This window comes from Lathyrus oleraceus, chromosome 1 (genome assembly GCF_024323335.1).
Source record: "Lathyrus oleraceus cultivar Zhongwan6 chromosome 1, CAAS_Psat_ZW6_1.0, whole genome shotgun sequence".
Classification (NCBI taxonomy): Eukaryota; Viridiplantae; Streptophyta; class Magnoliopsida; order Fabales; family Fabaceae; genus Lathyrus; species Lathyrus oleraceus.
Genome location: NC_066579.1, coordinates 448,771,560 through 448,791,750, shown reverse-complemented (window position 1 = coordinate 448,791,750; position 20,191 = coordinate 448,771,560). Strand labels below are relative to the sequence as shown.

General features: G+C 36.7%; 1 protein-coding gene across 1 annotated transcript; it reads left to right on the top strand.

The window, feature by feature from the left end:
• The first annotated feature begins 292 nt into the window (after positions 1-292).
• LOC127082744 (uncharacterized) lies at positions 293-6,715 on the top strand. The gene is made up of 5 exons (XM_051022980.1): positions 293-1,960; positions 2,092-2,276; positions 2,379-2,549; positions 5,575-6,027; positions 6,114-6,715. Exons 1-5 carry the CDS (start codon positions 460-462, stop codon positions 6,558-6,560), a joined length of 2,757 nt encoding a protein of 918 aa, XP_050878937.1. The 5' UTR covers positions 293-459; the 3' UTR covers positions 6,561-6,715.
• The last annotated feature ends 13,476 nt before the right edge of the window (positions 6,716-20,191 follow it).

Below are 20,191 nucleotides of genomic sequence, written 5' to 3'. Positions count from 1 at the left end.
TTAAGGGAGTCACCAATTGAATTGGCGCCTCCTCTTAAAAATAACACATAGGCGCCAATTGGATTGGCTAGGGCATGTGCCCTAACCAATCCAATTGGCGCCTCCTTGCAATTTTTAAGAGGGGTCGCCAATCCAATTGGCGCCTCCTCCTAAAAGTGGGGTATTTTGGGAATTTTCTTGAAAAGTGGGGTATTTTGGGATTTTTTTCGAAAATGTGGATTATCTCGGTAAAAAAACCGAACTAAAACACCTATTATATTTATAAAATATCCAAGCAACTAAAAAAAAGTTATCTCAATAAAATAAAACAGAAAATTTATCGGTCCCTTTCCTTGTCGCAGAGTTAGGGTTCTTTGAATTCAAACCCAGAACACACTCCGTTACCAATCGATCCAAAATCACATTCATCAATCCATTTCCTTCACGCCGCGTTCAAGTTAGGGTTTCAGTTCTTCCGCAATGGCGATTTCGCAGGATCTCTATCCATCTGAGGACGATTTGGTTTACGAAGAAGAGTTGCTTCGTAACCCTTTCAGTCTCAAGCTATGGTGGAGATACCTAATAGCTCGCTCTGATTCGCCTTTCAAAAAGCGCGTTGTTATTTACGAAAGAGCACTCAAAGCTCTTCCTGGTAGCTACAAGCTGTGGCATGCTTACCTCCGCGAACGCCTTGAAATTGTTCGCAGCCTCCCCGTCACTCACCCGCAGTTCAAAAGCCTCAACAATACCTTCGAACGTGCGCTTGTAACGATGCATAAGATGCCTCGTGTTTGGATAATGTATCTTCAAACACTTACTCACCAGAAACTTATCGCTCTTACAAGAAGAAACTTTGATAGAGCACTCTGTGCACTTCCTGTTACTCAGCATGATCGAATCTGGGAACATTATCTGTTCTTTGTTAGTCAAAAGGGTATCCCAATTGAAACCTCTCTTAGGGTTTATCGCAGGTACTTGCAGTATGACCCTAATCATATTGAAGATTTTATTGAGTTTTTGATTAATTCTAGTCTTTGGCAAGAGGCTGCCGAGCGGTTGGCTTCAGTGTTGAATGATGATAGGTTTTATTCTATTAAGGGTAAAACAAAGCATAGGCTTTGGTTAGAGTTATGTGATTTGTTGACTAGGCATGCGAATGAAGTGTCTGGGTTGAATGTGGATGCGATTATTAGGGGTGGTATTAGGAAATTCTCGGATGAGGTTGGTCGACTGTGGACCTCGCTTGCTGAGTATTATATTAGGAGGGGTTTGCATGAGAAGGCTAGGGATGTGTTTGAGGAGGGTATGTCCACTGTCATTACTGTAAGGGATTTTAGTGTCATATTTGATTCTTACTCGCAATTTGAAGAGAGTATGCTTGCTTATAAGATGGAAGAGATGGATAGTGATGAAGAAGATGAAGAAAATGAAGATGGAGAGAATGAGAAGGAAGAGGAGGAGGAGGAGGAGGATGAAGACGTTCGTTTCAAATATGAAGACTTTGAGAAGAAGATTTTTAGTGGGTTTTGGCTGAATGACAAAAATGACATTGACTTGAGATTGGCTCGGTTTGACTACCTCATGGATAGGAGGCCTGAATTGGCTAATAGTGTACTTTTGCGTCAAAACCCTCATAATGTAGAACAATGGCACCGGAGGGTGAAACTTTTTGAGGGTAACCCCACTAAGCAAATTCTCACTTACACGGAGGCTGTGAGGACAGTTGATCCCATGAAGGCGGTGGGAAAACCTCATACGTTATGGGTTGCCTTCGCGAAGCTTTACGAACAGCACAACGATCTTGCCAATGCTCGGGTTATTTTGGACAAGGCAGTGCAGGTAAACTACAAAACTGTGGATAATTTGGCTAGTATCTGGTGTGAGTGGGCTGAGTTAGAGTTGAAACATAAGAATTTCAAAGGAGCACTTGAGCTTATGAGGCGGGCGACTGCAGAGCCATCCGTTGAGGTGAAACGAAAAGGTATTCATAGTTCTACTTGTTCCAGTTTAATTTTTTACAATATACTCTACATTTTATTTTATTTAATTTATTTTTGTGTTTGTCGAGGAGAGTTAACTAATTATTGCGTTTATATTCTGCTTTACTTCTAGTGGCGGCTGATGGGAATCAACCGGTTCAGATGAAGCTTCATAAATCTCTGAGATTGTGGACCTTTTATGTTGATTTGGAAGAGAGTCTAGGTGATTTGGAGTCTACTCGGGCAGTTTATGAACGGATTTTGGATTTACGAATAGCCACACCACAAGTAATAATCAATTATGCATACTTTCTGGAGGTATGGAGCAACATATCTATTTTAGTACACTATCTCTTTTGGTTTTTACTTGTGCTGGTTTTGGCTCATTGACATATTGTTAATTGATTTTGATTTATATAGGAGCACAAATACTTTGAAGATGCGTTCAAGGTTTATGAAAGAGGAGTGAAGATATTTAAGTACCCACATGTTAAGGATATTTGGGTTACATATCTGTCTAAATTTGTGAAGAGATATGGAAGGACAAAATTGGAAAGAGCAAGAGAGCTGTTTGAGAATGCGGTTGAAACGGTATGTACTTTTATTTTTCGTTTTGCTGCACATCTCTGAGTTCTTCAAGTATTATTTCTTGCAATGGTAAATATCGGCCGATATTGCGGGTTTTCCCACCATAATCCGCTTTAGCGGCGTCGCAAAGCGGCCGGTATAGCGGGATTTTGGCTCTCCGCCATCGACACCACTGCCCACCATCAATTTTCTGCTTTATATCCCCAAATTTTCACTTTTTATGGTTTTAATTTGCACTACTGAATTTGAACCTGTAAAACATTGGTTTAGTAATAACTTGATGTAGATAAATGCTAATACAAAGGCTTCTTTATTCTGCTGTTCATAAAACTCAACAGAATATTTTTAGTTTGTTAGGCAGCTTTAAGACATTTGAATAGAAGCCATAATTGTTTCTTCAACTCTGTTCTGTATGATTTGGATCTCACATCTGTGTTCTTATGTTTGATTTTGAATTCTAGCTTGTTTTGAAAACACTACAAGATTGCGTTGCCTTTTTTGTTTATAGATGTTGGTAGATGATCCTTTTCAAAATCGTATTGCTTGCTTTTTTTTCTTTCATATTGATGTCATTGTTATTTGGTAAAGTATGTTTATGTGCTGCGTAAGTTTGAATTGAGGCCATTTTTCTTTCCTGGATTTTATCTCTATTAACGGAATTACGTGTTTGTATCGAGATGGAGGCTTGTCATTATGAAGCCAAGCTATACGAGGCAAATTAAGGCTGGCTATACATGAGATGCTTATTGCATCTGTGTCATCCTGGTTAGCAAGGTTCAATATGGGAACCTCACCACTAGAATGCCTTCTTACCGATCTGTAACATTATATATCTTCTTAGTTCTTACCCTGTATAAAAAGTTGAATTAAGGGACAGATTAAAGTTAATCATATAATGCCGACAATGTATTGCTCTAAAGTAATTAACAATTAAACTGCTACAGTGAAAAACAAAAGTAATTTTTGATATGATTCATAAATGAAAAAAGAAAGTATGGGAACCTCACCACTAGAATGCCTTCTTACCGATCTGTAACATTATATATCTTCTTAGTTCTTACCCTGTATAAAAAGTTGAATTAAGGGACAGATTAAAGTTAATCATATAATGCCGACAATGTATTGCTCTAAAGTAATTAACAATTAAACTGCTACAGTGAAAAACAAAAGTAATTTTTGATATGATTCATAAATGAAAAAAGAAAGTATGGGAACCTCACCACTAGAATGCCTTCTTACCGATCTGTAACATTATATATCTTCTTAGTTCTTACCCTGTATAAAAAGTTGAATTAAGGGACAGATTAAAGTTAATCATATAATGCCGACAATGTATTGCTCTAAAGTAATTAACAATTAAACTGCTACAACGAAAAACAAAAGTAATTTTTGATATGATTCATAAATGAAAAAAGAAAGTATTCTTTGTTGGGTCTCTGCTCAATGTAGGCAAGAGACTAAAACCAAATCAGTATACAATCAGTCTCCCTTTCCCCATTCCTTGTCTTTAAACGGCTATATATTGATTCTTTTCCCGTTTGCATCTAACCAATTCTCCTAACTTACTAGTATAGTATTATAGCTGTAACTTGTAAGAGAGTACTAGTTGGTGGTATTGTCCCCTATATTTCCATCTTATTCTTTCTAACATTATAACATGCTCTTTTTAATCGAAGGTCTTGTATAATACTCCCCTCAAAGCTTTCACCTTGCCTTTTTGTGAATTTCATGCACTGTTTTCTAACCAGAACCCTATCGTGACTCACGAACGTTCTTAGAGGTATACAGTGATTTAAATGTCACCAGAGAAAGGTTTTCTCTGGTGCATTGGTATAGACTATCATGTTGAAACAGTGGTGATTCATATAATGCCTGAAACTGTGTTTTCTCTTTTCTTATATTGTTCTTCATTACACTGGATATATTTTTTATCCCTTTGAAAGGGAAATTTCTAAGCAACATGTGATTGTGGAATCTCCGTTCACTCTTCCTTTTTTTCTCCCTTGTAACATGTCAATCTTTTTGAATGAGTTTATCTGTACTATTTTTCTAACAACCAAACCTTTTTCTCAAAAGGTTTTCTTTCGTAGAAGCGCTAAGTAATATGTTTGATGTGTTGGCCAAGAAAAAGAAAGCAGATTGCTGTCTGATGGTTTTTACTTATTTATTTATTCATAGCTTGCCACTTGCATATTAAATATAGGACTGTGCAAAGGTTCTTCTGAAGTTTGCAATCAGCTTCAGAAGCTTGCATACAGTTCTGTTCTTTTTGAAAGTTTCCATAGATTTTGGTTCAATTTGGCATATAAATAAAGCTGTTTAGTTCTTTAAATTTAGAAATGGTTCATGTCTTTTATTTGGAAATAGAAGAATCAGTGAACTGAACCAAATGACAGTTCGGTTCAGTTTGATTTTCCTTTCAAAACTAACCACGATCAGCACTTATATTGAATATGGAATAACCGGTCTATATCAGTGGCTATAGTAGTGGGAAACCCATACATCCTAACCACTTCACTAATGAATTAACATGAAACTTGATTTGCTGTAAAGGGATTAGCCAAAGCTTAAGAAATGCACATAATTTGAATCACCATAGTCTCTCTACAATCATCAACATAGTGCGCTCTTTCTCATACTACTCCAAGACTGTCATATAAAATGTATCAATATTCTTAGCACAACTATGATGCATGTCAGAGGAATCAAAGTTAGAATTAATAGCACTTCACATGGGTCAACCATTGCTCTGTACTGTGAAGTAATAAGTGCTTCCCCTATTTTAGTTGTCAATAAAAGTATTGTAGCATGACTATATTTTGCATAATTTAATCAAGTGAATGTACTGTGTATTGAAAGCGTCTGGTTTGTCAAAGATCATAACAAGTATTTTCCTTAGTTCATTGTGGTATATGATGATATTCAGCTGTCTGATAACGTGTCTTGTAACAATTGAGTTTTAATGCTGATATTATATTACAGTATATGCTAATGCATTTCGTTTTTTCTGTCATGCTTGACAAAACAGGCCCCGGCTGATCAAGTGAAGCCTCTCTATCTGCAGTATGCTAAGCTGGAGGAGGATTATGGACTAGCAAAGCGAGCTATGAAGGTTTATGATCAAGCCACGAAAGCTGTGCCCAACAATGAGAAGTTGAGCATGTATGAAATATACATTTCTCGCGCAGCTGAGATATTTGGCGTACCCAAAACACGAGAGATCTATGAGCAAGCAATTGAATCTGGTCTTCCAGATAAGGATGTCAAAGCTATGTGTTTGAAGTATGCCGAGCTGGAAAGAAGTTTGGGAGAAATTGAGCGTGCCCGTGGTATATATGTTTTTGCTTCAAAGTTTGCTGATCCACGGTCTGATCCCGACTTCTGGAATAAGTGGCATGAATTTGAGGTTCAGCATGGAAATGAAGATACATTTAGAGAAATGCTTCGAATTAAACGGAGTGTGTCTGCAAGCTACAGCCAGGTTAGTTTAGTTTTTCAATTTTCACTTTCCTGAGATTTATCCTTGGTGTTGCATTTATTCTAATCTTAGTTCTGTTGTTTTTACAGACACATTTTATACTGCCAGAGTATCTGATGCAGAAGGATCAAACTGTGAATCTTGATGAAGCCAAAGACAAACTTAAAGAGGCTGGGATCCCTGAGGATGAAATGGCTGCTTTAGAAAGGCAATTAGCCCCAGCCGCTGACAAGTCAGTGACCAAAGAGAGAAAAGTTGGGTTTGTAAGTGCCGGAGTGGAGTCACAGTCGGACGGAGGGATAAAGTCTAATGCAAACCATGAGGAAATTGAGTTACCCGAAGAAAACGACTCTGATGATGATGATGATAAGATTGAAATTGCTCAAAAAGATGTCCCTTCTGCTGTTTTTGGCGGTTTGATTAGGAAGAGAGACGAGATTGAAAATGATAGAGAAGTAGATGGTAGTGCAAAAGAAAAGGATAATGAAACCCGGCTCGGTGCTCTCGAGAGAATTAAGAAGCTGAAACGGAACTAAATGTTGGGTCAGTGTATTCCAGTTAAATTTTTTGATAGCATAACATTAAATTGAGGATTTGTATTGTGTATCGTTATTCAAACCTTAGTGGTTTAACTGAATTTTAACTTGTACATATTCCAGGAAATGTAGTTCTTAAAAGTTGTCACTGTCTACACCTTTCTATCATATTTATATTCAACTTAGTGCTATAAAGTTGTAGGAAAATGTTTGTGTTAATTTATTGGTGATGTTTGGAAAAAAGTACGAAAGATATGTTGGATCTTGCAATCTATTAAGTGATACATAAAAGACTTGAACCAATCATATTCTGTTTGAGAAATTCAAGTTAATAGTTAACCTTGCCAAAACAAAAACAAACAAAAAAATCATCAAGCTTTTAACAAGAAACTTTTGGAAAGATTTATCATACTTCTTTATGATATCATCAGAACCCGTAGAGGTTTTAGAAAAATTTTTCTTTTCAGGTTTGAGACTCTTGCTTAAAGGCACAAAGTTATTTTTTAAAGTGCAATTTTCTTCACTCAAACTTGAAAACTCTTTCTAGAGCTTATAGTGAGCTTTTGATTCAGATACATGAATCTTTTTTAGATTCTTGTATTTGTTCAGAAGATTATGATATTTCTCAAGAATCTTAGATAAACTAAATTTAAGTTCAGAACGAGATAGTTCAGAAAATACCTCTTCAGAATTTGACTCTGATTCTGATTGAATTGTTTTCACAGGAGCTTCTGTGTAAGCCATTAGCGCCATGTTAGCTTCCTCTTCTTAAGAATAATCTTTTGAAGACTTTGAATTGTCCCATGTAGCCATAAGACATTTCTTCTTACCTCTGAAATTCTTTCTGGGCCTCTGTTTCTTCAACTTGGGACATTCATTCTTGAAGTGTCCAGGCTCCTTACATTGAAAACACGTGAGTTCTTTTTCAGCTTCAGCTTTCTTGGATTCAGAAGTAGACTCGGAACAACCACCTGCCCTTCCTTGTTCTCTGAATTTGCCTTGTCTTTTCTTTCAGAGTTGATTAACTCGTTTGAACAAAAGAGATAAATCACCTTCTTCTTATGATTCCTCTTCAGACTCTTCATCAGTTTCAACTCGAAGAGCTTTAGTCTTCTTAGAACTTCCAAAAAACTTCAAATAAACTAACTTGCTCTTGCTCTTGGACTCATCTTCATCGAGCTTAATCTCACGACTTCTTAAAGAACTAACTAGTTCTTCAAGAGAAGTGTTGTTGAAGCCCTTTAATAACTTCAGTGCAGTTATCATAGGTCTCCAATGCTTAGGTAGCCTTCTAATGATCTTCTTAACATGATGAACAATAGACTTAACAACCTTAAGTCTCGCAACAAGAGTCTAAAACCTTGAGAGCATGTTCTCAACGGTTTCTTCATCCTCCATCTTGAATGCTTCATATTTTTGAATCAAGGCAAGAGTATTGGTTTCTTTGACTTGAGCATTCCCTTCACGCGTCATCCTCAGAGAATCAAAAATAGATTTAACAATATCTCAGTTGGTGATTTTCTCATACTGAGTGTATGAAATAACATTTAGCAAGATGGTTCTTACTTTGTGATGATTCTTATAGTCTTTCTTTTGTTGATCAGCCATCACTCTTCTTTCCATTTTGTTATCACTTGCATCTACTAGATGTATGTATCCATCAACTACTATATTCCATAGATAAACATCGTGACCTAGAAAGAAACTCTTTATTCTATCCTTTCAATAGTCAAATCTATCTCCATCAAAACATGAGGTTTATCATTGTAGTGATATCTATCATTTATTTGAGTAGCTGGTGGTGGAAGGGAAACCATTGTGTTTCATGCTGGATCTTTATCTGACACTATTAAGTGTTTAATAATCTTATCAAGACCATAATCGGAGCTCTGATTCCAATTGAAGGTGGCAAGAAACACAAGAAATAGGAGTTTGAATTGGGTTTCTAAAAACAAAATCTTTTTTAAAAACAATTCAATAAAACAATAACACGAACACAATAATTAACAAAGTTATTTTTATACTGGTTCGCTGTTAACAAAGCTACCTCCAGTTCACCCTATCAAGGTGATTTCACCTACTCAAGAAGGACTTAATCCACTATAGTCAAAACCTGATTATAGACACCACAAAGACAAACCGTTCTTGTCTTCTTGAGTCTATCTGATTAAAACCTATTCACTCAAGGAAGCCGCTCAAACAAATTTGAGATTTACAAGTTATGTTTACAAAAAATGCTTCTAAAGAGAAGATTAACACAAGTTAATACAATGCTATTTGTCACACAGTAACAAGCAAAAACTCTTATGTGTTTACAAAGAATATACACAGAAAATAATATTTACTAAGAGCTTGTGTATGTTCAATAGTGTAAGCATTTTTGTAACGTGAATTGGAAAACTTTTTAAATCTCCAAGTCTCCTTTAAATAGGTAGAGACAAGATCCATTGAAGGGTATAATTGGAATACCGAATTCCAACGGTCTGTTTCATAACGATTTGCATACAAGCGGAAAAATGGTACAATAGTACAATCCTTCGCCCATAAAATCAGGGTAGTGGAGGAAAAGAGATTTTGTACTGTGTACTATTTTCCTGACGCACAACCTTTTGCTCTTATCTTCTAATCTTCAGAGGCTTATGATAGAATGATATTGAAGTATGCTTAGAAGGATAAGAGATAAGTTGAAAGAATCTTCAGAACCTTGATCTTCAGAGTCTTGGCGTAGTTTCTCAGAACCTGGTCATCAGAGTCTTCAAATCTCGTTCTTCAGAGTCTTCAGAACTTGATCGCATAATCTTGAAAGTAGAAAATCCTTTAGAGGCTCTAACAATCAGAGTCAGAGTCAGAAGCTTTAGCACAAACGTTCGTCAAAACCATTGTCTAAAAGCTTTTTAGAACTTGACATCATCTTATAAAGCACTTGTATCTCCTCAGAGTCAGAGTGTGTTGATTCCAGAATCTGATGACGTTACATGTCATTTCTTCAGAGTCAGAACCTATTAGCAAAAGCCACACACTAGACAACAAACTATTAGTGTACAAAATTATTCTCTAAAAAACAATGCATTATTATCATCAAAACTAAATGTCAGATACAAAACCAAATCTTGTTCTAACATGTTTTTCCACTCCATGGGGTGCCATAAGAAATTTCCAAGACAAAATGGTCATCCTCTATATTAGGACAAAAATATCTGAAGCAAGGATATTCCACCCGAACCTCTGATTGCCCGGAGACTTATGCACAATAATCTTCCTACTGACGATAATTTGAAGATTCTTGGGTGCAACTTTCCCTCAATTTGCAGTCTTTTCTCTAAACATGAAGAGTCTTTTTTTTCATTTATTATTTGAATGTCAATATTTTGTGAACATCAAAAATTGGTTCCCGAATCTCCTTAAGACTACATTTCAGTTGCACTCCACTAAAGACACCTGGAAAGTTTGTGATATGCATTAGACACCTCAAAGTAAGGTGGTAGTAACAATAGCATAGTCAATCTCTGTTCCATTTTGTGGGCCATAAATAAATTTAGATTGCAAGATAAGTCAACTAGTTGGAAAAATGTAGTTACAAGGATTAAATCAAATGTCTTTGTTGCAGGAATGAAAACAAATCACACTTTCTTTTCAAACTCCATGATTGTGTTTAAAATTCTTAAGAAGTTGGATTTTAGATTCACCCTCCTAAGGCATCCTTGATCGAGAAAGTTATTTAACAACCTTCTATCATCAATTGGAAAAAATATAACATTGGTAGAGTTTCCACGACTCTCACTGCAGTATATGGAGGCATCTTTAAAAACCATCTTGGTGTATTTCTAGGTGGATTTGCTAAGATTGTGGGCAGAATTATAACTTTTTATGCCGAATTGACATGCGCTTTAAGGGCCATTGAGATAGGGGCTCAATATTTCTATATAAAATAGTCCCACATCGACTATAACATGTGATTATATATATATATATATATATATATATATATATATATATATATATATATATATATATATATATATATATATATATATATATTAACGTCTCCGTAGTGTCTTTTAAATATACGGTTTATTCAAATATTTTTTACTCTCTTATATTTCAATATAGTATCTAGAGCTTGTTGAAATTCAATTGTTCGTCGTGTTTTATCCGGTTGACCCGTTGTCTTATGATGAAAATATTTTTTGGGTGACTCATTTGGGTCACCACCATACCGCCGCTTTTCCGGCCATAATCGACACTGCTTCCGCTCATAACATCCTTCTGGCGAGATACCTATACCACCAGAATCACCTATTCCATATCAGCAAGTCTTTAAAATCTCACAGCCGCTCTCCTTCCCACACACCCTCACACACCACTTCTCCTTTCACACATGGACCTCACATGCCACCGCTCTAGCAATGCGTGACAACGTGTCCGGTAGCCCCTCCAGTCGCGGTTTCCATCACTGGTGTTGTCGGCCTGCCTTCTTTCCCGTTTTATACTCAATTTTTTCGTTTCAAGCCATCGAATCTCATGTGGGACACAAATCTCACCAAATTTAATAAGGTTTCGCTTATCACGTGTGAGAGACTAATCAAGACATCCACTGAATCATTTTTGCTTGCCTCCTACTACCATCGTCGTGGTGGACGAAATGGAGGACGCGATAGCCAACACCATGGTATTCATTGTAACTACTACCATCGTTACACCCATATTGAAGCTGAATGTCGTACAAAGGCAAGAGAAAAACAACGACAATCTAGGGTTGTTGCTTCCGCTCAACCAACTATCACCAAAGAAGTTACTATTCTATCCGCTGATCATAATGGGTTCCTTCAATTTAAAGCAGCTCATCAACCATCATTTTTTTGCCACCGTTACTCAGTCTGGTAATGGTGTAACCTTTGTCTCTACACCCGCATCCCTTGGTCCTTAGATCCTTGACTCTGGTGCATCTGATCATATGACTGATAATAATTTCTTTTATCTCATTTGTCATATTCTGATTCTTTGGCTTCTGCCACTGTGGCGAATGACTCTAAAATCAAAGTTCAAGGCTTTGATCAAGAACACCCACTTCCAAACTTGACTTTAGATTTTGTGCTCTATATTCCTGGTTGTCCTTTCAATCTAATATATGTTAAAAAGCTCACTTCTACTCTTTATTGTTCAGTTCTGTTTATTGATATACATTTATGTCCAGGATCGGCGTACATGACATACGATTGGAACAAGGAGTGAGTCCGGAGGATTATATCATCTATCACCATCGATGGCATGCGCTTCTACTTCTTCTCAAAGCCTTACACATCAACTTTAAGGTCACCCTAGCCTTAATAAAATGCAATTTTTAGTTCATAGTTTTTCTAAGCTTTCATCATTTGAGTGTCAGTCATGTCAATTTGGCAAACATACTAGTCACACCTATTGTCAATAAGTAAATAAAAGTGTTGAGTCACATTTTACTTTAGTTCATTCTGATATTTGGGGTCCTAGTCGTGTCAAGTCAACTTTAGGATATTATTACTTCATAACCTTCATCGATGATTTTTGACTATGTACTTGGTTATTTTTGATGAAAAACCATTCAGATGTCTTCCATATTGTCATACGGTGAACTGACTTTAATGTGTTTTTAATCGCAATGTCGCGGTTAGCAAGAGTCGCCACCGACTTTTCTTTTATCCAATAAGGAAAGGTGGAAAAGAACAGGAAAGACCTTAATTTAGATTCTTAGGTTCGGGAGGTACATTATACAAAGGGAAGGTGTTAGCACCCTTTGTATCCATGGTTATCCATAGGCTCTTAATTGCTCAATCATTTATGTTTTTCTCGTTTGAACAAGTGTTTGAAAAATGTGTAGAAAATGTTTTGAAAAGGAGAATTTAACTTTGTAATGATTCTTGTATGAATGTATACAAAGTGGTTATCTCGTTTAGTTTTGAAAGTTGTTTTGAAAAGGGAAGTTGTTTAGTTTTGAAAGTTGTTTTGAAAGTGGTTATGAATGAGCAATTAAGGGTTATACCTGTCCGAGGTCTTTCCGGGCATTTCCTATCCTTATGAGGGTAAAACTGTCCTTACTATTGAGAAGTAAGTAGTTTTATCCTTTGGATGTAAAGGGACATCGTAGGGTCATCGATTGGTCATTGAAGGCAACAGTTGTGAGGATATCTTAGCATTCGAAGGGACTATCATCATTTAACCGTAGGCTACACCGAAGGGTCATCGAGGGACAAAGGCAACGTTCGAGGGACTATGATGATTTAACCGAAGGGTCTTTGCTAAGTGTGTCCCCATATTCGCGGGGCATGACCGTAATACCGTAATCGCAGGGTAACAAAGAGAGGTCCGAGATCACTTATTCAAAGGCAAAGTTTTACAATTAATTAGGTAACCGTAATCAAGTAGGTAATTAGGTCCATATTAAAATCAATACATTAAGATCAATTAAGCCATTAGGGTGGATCTTCGCCATGAAATGAATACATTAAAATCAATTGAGTAATTCAGGGTGAATCTCCATAAGGATCTCCTACACATAAAGTGGGATACCTAGCCGGCCGTTTCCTCGGGAATATGTAAACCTTTGCACAATTCAACACACGGGTTAGAGCATCAAAGTAAAGTACAATTGAAAATTGCACTACAACACAACAGTCATAATCTCAGGCCAAATGATGCAGAATTATAATAAACCTTGGTTAGATAGACATAAGGCAGAATAGAAAAGAAACAAAGCAGCCACTGTCCCGTTCGCCTCTGCTTCGCCTAGCGAAGGCTCAGCGAATGCTCGCTACAGGCTCGCTTAGCGATGTGCTAGCGAGCGGCCACGGGTTTGGAGTTTGACAGCAGCATGACCTCCGAAAACCTGAACTTTTATGGCATTTGATTACAGGAATAGTATGGTCAAACATTCATGATATTCAAGCATATTTAAATTCGTATGTGAAATCAAATTACATATTCGAAACTTCAATCATGATGCTTTATGTATATAGCGATTACCGATTAAAGGCATAAAACAATAGTGATGCGCAAACCTGCTTGCAACTAAGCTGCTATGTTGAAGAGACTGACCGCTTTTGGTATCGGCTGGAGTTGGGCGGCGGTAGCTTCGGAGCGGAGGAGCGGAGGAGCGGCCTTCAGGGTTTCTTTATTCGGAACTCTCTAAGGTAGCCTCCAGGGTTTCTGTGTCAGGGTTTCCGTCTGTCCTTCTCTCTGTCTCTTCCTCTTTCATGACTGAAACTTGGCTATTTATAGTGATTGTGATGACCTAATGGGCTCAGAATGAAGCCCAGAAATTCTGCTATTCGCAAGCTTCGCTAGGCGAAGGAGTTGCTCGCCTAGCGAGCCAGCTAGTTTGGGCTTTTACTGGATCTGATGCTTCGCTGGGGCGAGTGTCATAACGAAGTGTTCGCTAGGCGAAGGAATTGCTCGCCTAGCGAGCAGGCCAGTTTGGGCCATTTTCTGGATTGGGCCTGTTGTGAGCTGGGCTTTTGTTCCTTTGAGGTCAGTGTCTTGCAGAACAAGTCGGAGTGCCTTGAAAAATGTCTTGAAATATTAATGGGCAAATTTTGGGGTATGACACATATATTCCAAGAATTTTATGCTGAAATTAAAAATCTGTTTGACACTTCCATTAAAATTTTACACACTGATAATACTCGTGAATATATGTCATCCTAGTTTCAATATCTTTTAACATCACATGGGATTATTCATCAATCATCATGTGCTCACTCACCACAACAAAATGGTGTCGTTGAACGGAAGAATAGTCATTTAGTTAAAACTACATGGACTCTTTTACTTCACCACAATGTCCCTTCTCGTTTTTTGGGTGATTCTCTTCTCACATCTTGTCACCTTATCATCCAAATGCCTTCATTGGTCCTTCAAGATCAAATTCCATACTCTATCTTGAACCCGCAATATGATCTCTACCCCATTCATCTTTGCGTCTTTGGTTGCACATACTTTGTTCATGACCTCAGTCCAGGTAAATATAATTTTTTGCCAAAGCTCTCAAATGTATCTTTATAGGCTATTCACATATAAAAAATGGATATCGTTGTTTTTTTCCCAACTTCAATGATACTTGTTTCCTCCGATGTCACATTCTTTGAAACCTCACCATATTTCTCTACCTCTGTGTTACCTAATGAGAATGGTACTTCAGATGCTCGAGATATCCCTTCCATCATTACCACACCCATTACACCTCCATTACAGGTCTACCAACGATGAACACCTCGTCCATCATAGGTTAGAGATGATATTGATCAACCAACACCATCTCTAACTACTCCTCTAGTTACGTCACATGCATTTGACCTTCCAATAACATTACGAAAAGGTATTCGATCTCATCATCCTAATCCTAAATATGCTTGTTTTTAAAATTATGACCGTCTCTCTACTTCCTATGTCTCTTTTGTGCCTGCTTTGGATTCTGTGTCTATTTCTAAGTCTACATGTGAAGCTATGACTAATCCCACTTGGGACATTGTTACTTTACCTCCAGACAAAACTACAGTGAGATGTCAATTGGTTTATATAGTGAAGGTTGGACCAGATGGTCAAAGATCGTTTAAAAGTCAGTTTGGTAGCCAAATGATATACACAAATATTTTGTCTTGATTATGATTCTACTTTTTCTCCGGTGGCCAAGATTAGTTCAGTCTGTCTCTTTCTTGCAATGCCTACTATTCATCATTGGCCACTTCATCAGTTGGACATTAAAAAAGCCTTTTTACACGGAGATGTGGAGAAGGACGTTTATATGGATCAACCTCCAGGTTTTACTGTTCTTGGAAATTGTAAACTTGTTTGTAGACTTCATCATTCTATTTATGGGATGAAACAGTCCCCCACGTGTTTAGTTTGGTCGCTTTAACTCTGCCTTGATACAATTCTATATGACTAGATGTGAAGAAGATCACTATGTTTTCTTTCTTCATTCCTTCACCAGTCAGTGCATCTTTCTTGTGGTCTATGTTGATGACATTGTTATCATTGGAGATGATACTAAGGGTATCCAACGACTCAAAAATCATATTTTTAAAAACTTTTAGACAAAAGATTTGGGTCCACTCAAATACTTCTTAGGCATTGAAGTTTCCTGGTCCTCATCCAACATTGCAATCAACCAGGGCAAGTATACCTTAGACATTCTCAGTGAAACTCTCGTGCTTGATTGTCGTCTTGTTAATACTTCTATGGACGCCAACGTCAAGCTTCTTTCGGGCCAGGGAGAGTCATTGAAAGACCCGGGAAGATATCAATGACTTGTGGGAGGACTCAACTATCTTATAGTCATCAGACCAGATATTACGTTTGCTGTGAGCATTGTGAGCCAGTTTCTAAATGCTCATTGTGATAGTCATTGGGACATATTCATTCAAATTCTTAGATATATAAAGAATGCACTAGGAAGAAGACTATTATATGAAGATAAGAGTGATGATAAAATCAAATGTTATCCAGATACAGACTGGGCCGGATCACCGTCAGATAGGAGATCCACATCCTGCTATTATGTTCTGATTGGAGATAATATGATCTCATGGAGAAGCAAGAAACAAACTATAGTTGCACTATCTAGTGCTGAAGATGAATATCGTGCCATGCTAGCAGCCTTAATAGAGCTTGCGTGGCTGAAAAATTTACACTCAGAACTTAGGATATGAGATTTTAGAATATAAAAAACATATCTGATAGTCAAGCAACACTCAACATTGCATCTAATATGGTTTTCCATGAACTGAACAAACACATAGAAATAGTTTGTGATTATATAAGGGACAAGGTATTATTAGGAGAAATCACCATAGGTTTCGTAAAATCCGAAGACCAATTAGTTGATATGTTTACAAAGTCTCTTAGGGGTTCTCGAGTGCATTACATTTTTAACAAGCTCGACTCATATGACACATATGATGCAGCTTGAAGGAGAGTGCTAAGAATATTTGTATATCGAATAGTCTCACGTCGTCTATAAGATGTAATTAACTATAATCTCTCTCTCTCTCTCTCTCTCTCTCTCTGTGTATAATACAGACTCTATAGTTCCTTTTAAACATACAATTTATTCAAACTTCTCTCACTATCTTATACTTAAATAATTGGAATAATCTCCGGTTAGAAATAACCTCTTCTTTGGTGGCGAGGACTTTCAAAACTCCAACCAACATTGTTGACATATGTGCTTAGAAATATGGAACTAATGATCCATATGTGTTATCTTTGTATTTTGATGACTATTAAAGTTGGTGGTAATATATTTCCAAATATACGATGATGGTGATTAACTTGAAGATATCTCAAGCCCTATTAAATATAAGATTCAAGGTTTGAATAAAGTGCTTATTTGATCGGTGAATTTGGAAAAGGAACTTGAACCTTCAGAGTTGTGAAAGAGAGGAACTGTGAAAGCTCTCCTGATCTTATCTGTATGAGTGACTAGAGTCTTGTGGAAGTAGGAGATTAAATCCTAAAATATTAAGGTAACTCTCTCTCTCTCTCTCTCACACACACACACACACACACACACACACACACACACACACACACACACACACACACACGTACCCCCCACACATGCACACACACACACACACACATGCACACACATGCACACACACACACACACACATGCACACATACACACACGCACATACGCACACACATACATACACATACACACACACATTCATACATATCTCTACTTGGTTAATGAGTTCAACCCGTAGAAAAACTCTTGTATGGTTGGGGAGGAAAAGTCTGCATAAAATTTATCGATTCACTTGTAATGAAGGTTCGTGGGCATAAACTATAAAAACTCAAGTTTTTATTAAAACTCTCAAGAAGGTCTCTTAGAGACAGGCGTAGGTCAACATTCGACCAAACCTTTACAAATCTCGGTGCCGTCTTTAACCTTATCTCTTTAGTTTATGTCATTTACTTTATTATTTTATTTCTATATGCTTTTTTTCTCTTTGCCTTTTTAATATTAACACAAATTGGTTTTTTAAGTAAGAAAACTTTTAAACTAATTACGAATTTTAAATACCACAATTCACCTCTTCTTATGCTTGTTGTCACTTGTTCAACAAGTGGAATTAGAGCCTAAATCATGTTAAAGACTAACCATCCCATGAGGTAGGAAATGAATTTGAGTTATTCACTAAACAAACTCCATCATTTAATGGAGAAGGGTTTAGTTTTTGGAAAAAGAAGACATAATTTTTCATACAAGAGATGGACTATGGTATTTGGAACATTGTGAAGGAAGATCCATCTATTCCTCTTACACACAAAACTGATGGTGTTGTAGTGAACAAACCTGAAAAGGTCTGGACCAACGACGATAAGGAAAATGTGCATCACACTTTGAAAGTGAAAACCGTCATCAATATCACTCTTGGTCTGAATGAGTTTTGCGAGTTTCTCACTGCAAGACTGCAAAAGAAATGCGGGACATTCTCCAAATTACCCATTGAGGAATTACTTAGGTAAAAAGGTCAAGGTTGGTCACATTAACCTATGAGTATGAACTTTTCAGAATGAAAACTGAAGATAATAGTAGTCAAATACAAACACAATTTATCCATATTGTTAGTCAAATAAGAACTTTGGGAAAACATTTAAAAATTAGGAATTGAGTGTGAAATTGTTAGATGCTTGAACCTTAGTTGGCAACATAAAGTCACTACAGTATGAGAATTAGCCAACTTTTGGCTTTATCCCTTAGAGAGTATGGAAATAACATGGGTTTGAAAGCATCATTAGAAATCCAGGTATTTTGAAGTTGCTAGCTACGTACAAGAATTTCCTTAAGTGAAAATGTGGATCTTCATTGACAACTCCTGAATATTGACCCATTGCTTGTAACATTTGAAACATCATAGGCTTAAATTCAAATTATGGAATTGTGATCCCTGGTCTTATAATCCCCGTATTTATGGCATTGGGATCAAACACAACATAATCCATTATGTTTCTTGGTCAATCATTGACAATGCCAATAATATCATTGTGTGTCATGACTCCTTCTTCTTCTAGTGGTAGCTATTCAAAGTTTCCTTCAAATGAATCTTTATAGTATCTTCATAAGTTACCAAACACAAGAGCAGGTGGAAGACTTCTTCGTAAGTGACCGATAGCTTGAAATCTTCTTAGTAATATGAATGTTCTCTCCGACTTAGGATCTCGTCTGTATACTGGACTCAGCAACCTGCGCATGCAACAACTAAACACTTGTTGCGTCACCAAAAGAAACAATGTTTTACACAAAAATCAAAATGCGCTATTCACAAAAAGAAACAATGTTTTACACAAAAATCAAAATGTTATTCTATAAGGGGGTTCATGAATCTTTCATACTAAAAACTCTCAAATCAAATCTTGGGGAAATTAGTAGATCATTTTCTTGTTTGTCTGAACCTCTATATATCGTGGTGTTCATCTCTTTCCCTTAATTCTTTTAAATTCCGCATTTTATTTTTTCCGCTGCTAATTTTCAAAAAATGTTTTTAAACTCTGATTTTATTTCCTAAAGTTTTTCAAAACCATGTTTTTTCAAACCACACAATTTACCCATTCTTGTGTGTGAAGTCTCAAGTCCAATAAACTATACCCTTATCCATTAAAGAATGGAGGTTTGTTTAGTGAATAAATTGAAGTCATTTTTTCTCCTGAGACGATTAGACTCTGATATCACTTGTTGGACAAGTGACATCAAGCACAAGAGGGGGGGTGACTTGTGGTTTTTAAAATTCACAACCACTTTTATAATTTTTCGATTAAGATCATGTTAATAGTTTCTTTAAGAGTAAATGGCAGCGGAAGTAAAAAAAATGATAATTGGAAGAAAATAAAGAGAGTAAGGGTTGGAGAGATTGCACCAGAGAGTTATCCAGGTTTGGTCGAATGTTGGCCTAGCCCTGTCCCCAAGAGGTTTTCTTGAGATTTTAACTATAAAATTTGAGTTTTTGAAGGTTATGCCTATGAACCTTAATACAATCTGATTTTGAGATTTTAACCGGCTTATCCCCAACCAATGACAACTTTTACCCCATGCTAAGCTAACGAACCGTTTAGAGATTTATGGTTTATCTCAATAATTAAAACAAAGTTTTTTTTGGCAAAGCTTAAGAAACCAAATACAAAGATTTTATGACAGGTTTATCTCAATAACCAAACTGGATCTCTTAAGAGTATCACACCCTTAAAAATATAAACGACCAACACATCCACTTACACAATTTCATTCCTCATAGGCAAAACTTCACTTACTAGCACTAAGATAATATAAAGTGAATATATATATATATATATATATATATATATATATATATATATATATATATATATATATATATATATATATATATATATATATATATATATAGAGAGAGAGAGAGAGAGAGAGAGAGAGAGAGAGAGAGAGAGAGAGAGAGAGAGAGAGAGAGAGAGAGAGAGAGAGAGAGAGAGAGAGAGAGAGAGAGAGAGAGAGAGAGAGAGAGAGAGAGAGAGAGAGAGAGAGAGAGAGAGAGAGAGAGAGAGAGAGAGAGAGAGAGAGAGAGAGAGAGAGAGAGAGAGAGAAATTCCAAATAAATAGTAAAATGTTGAAAGTGGAG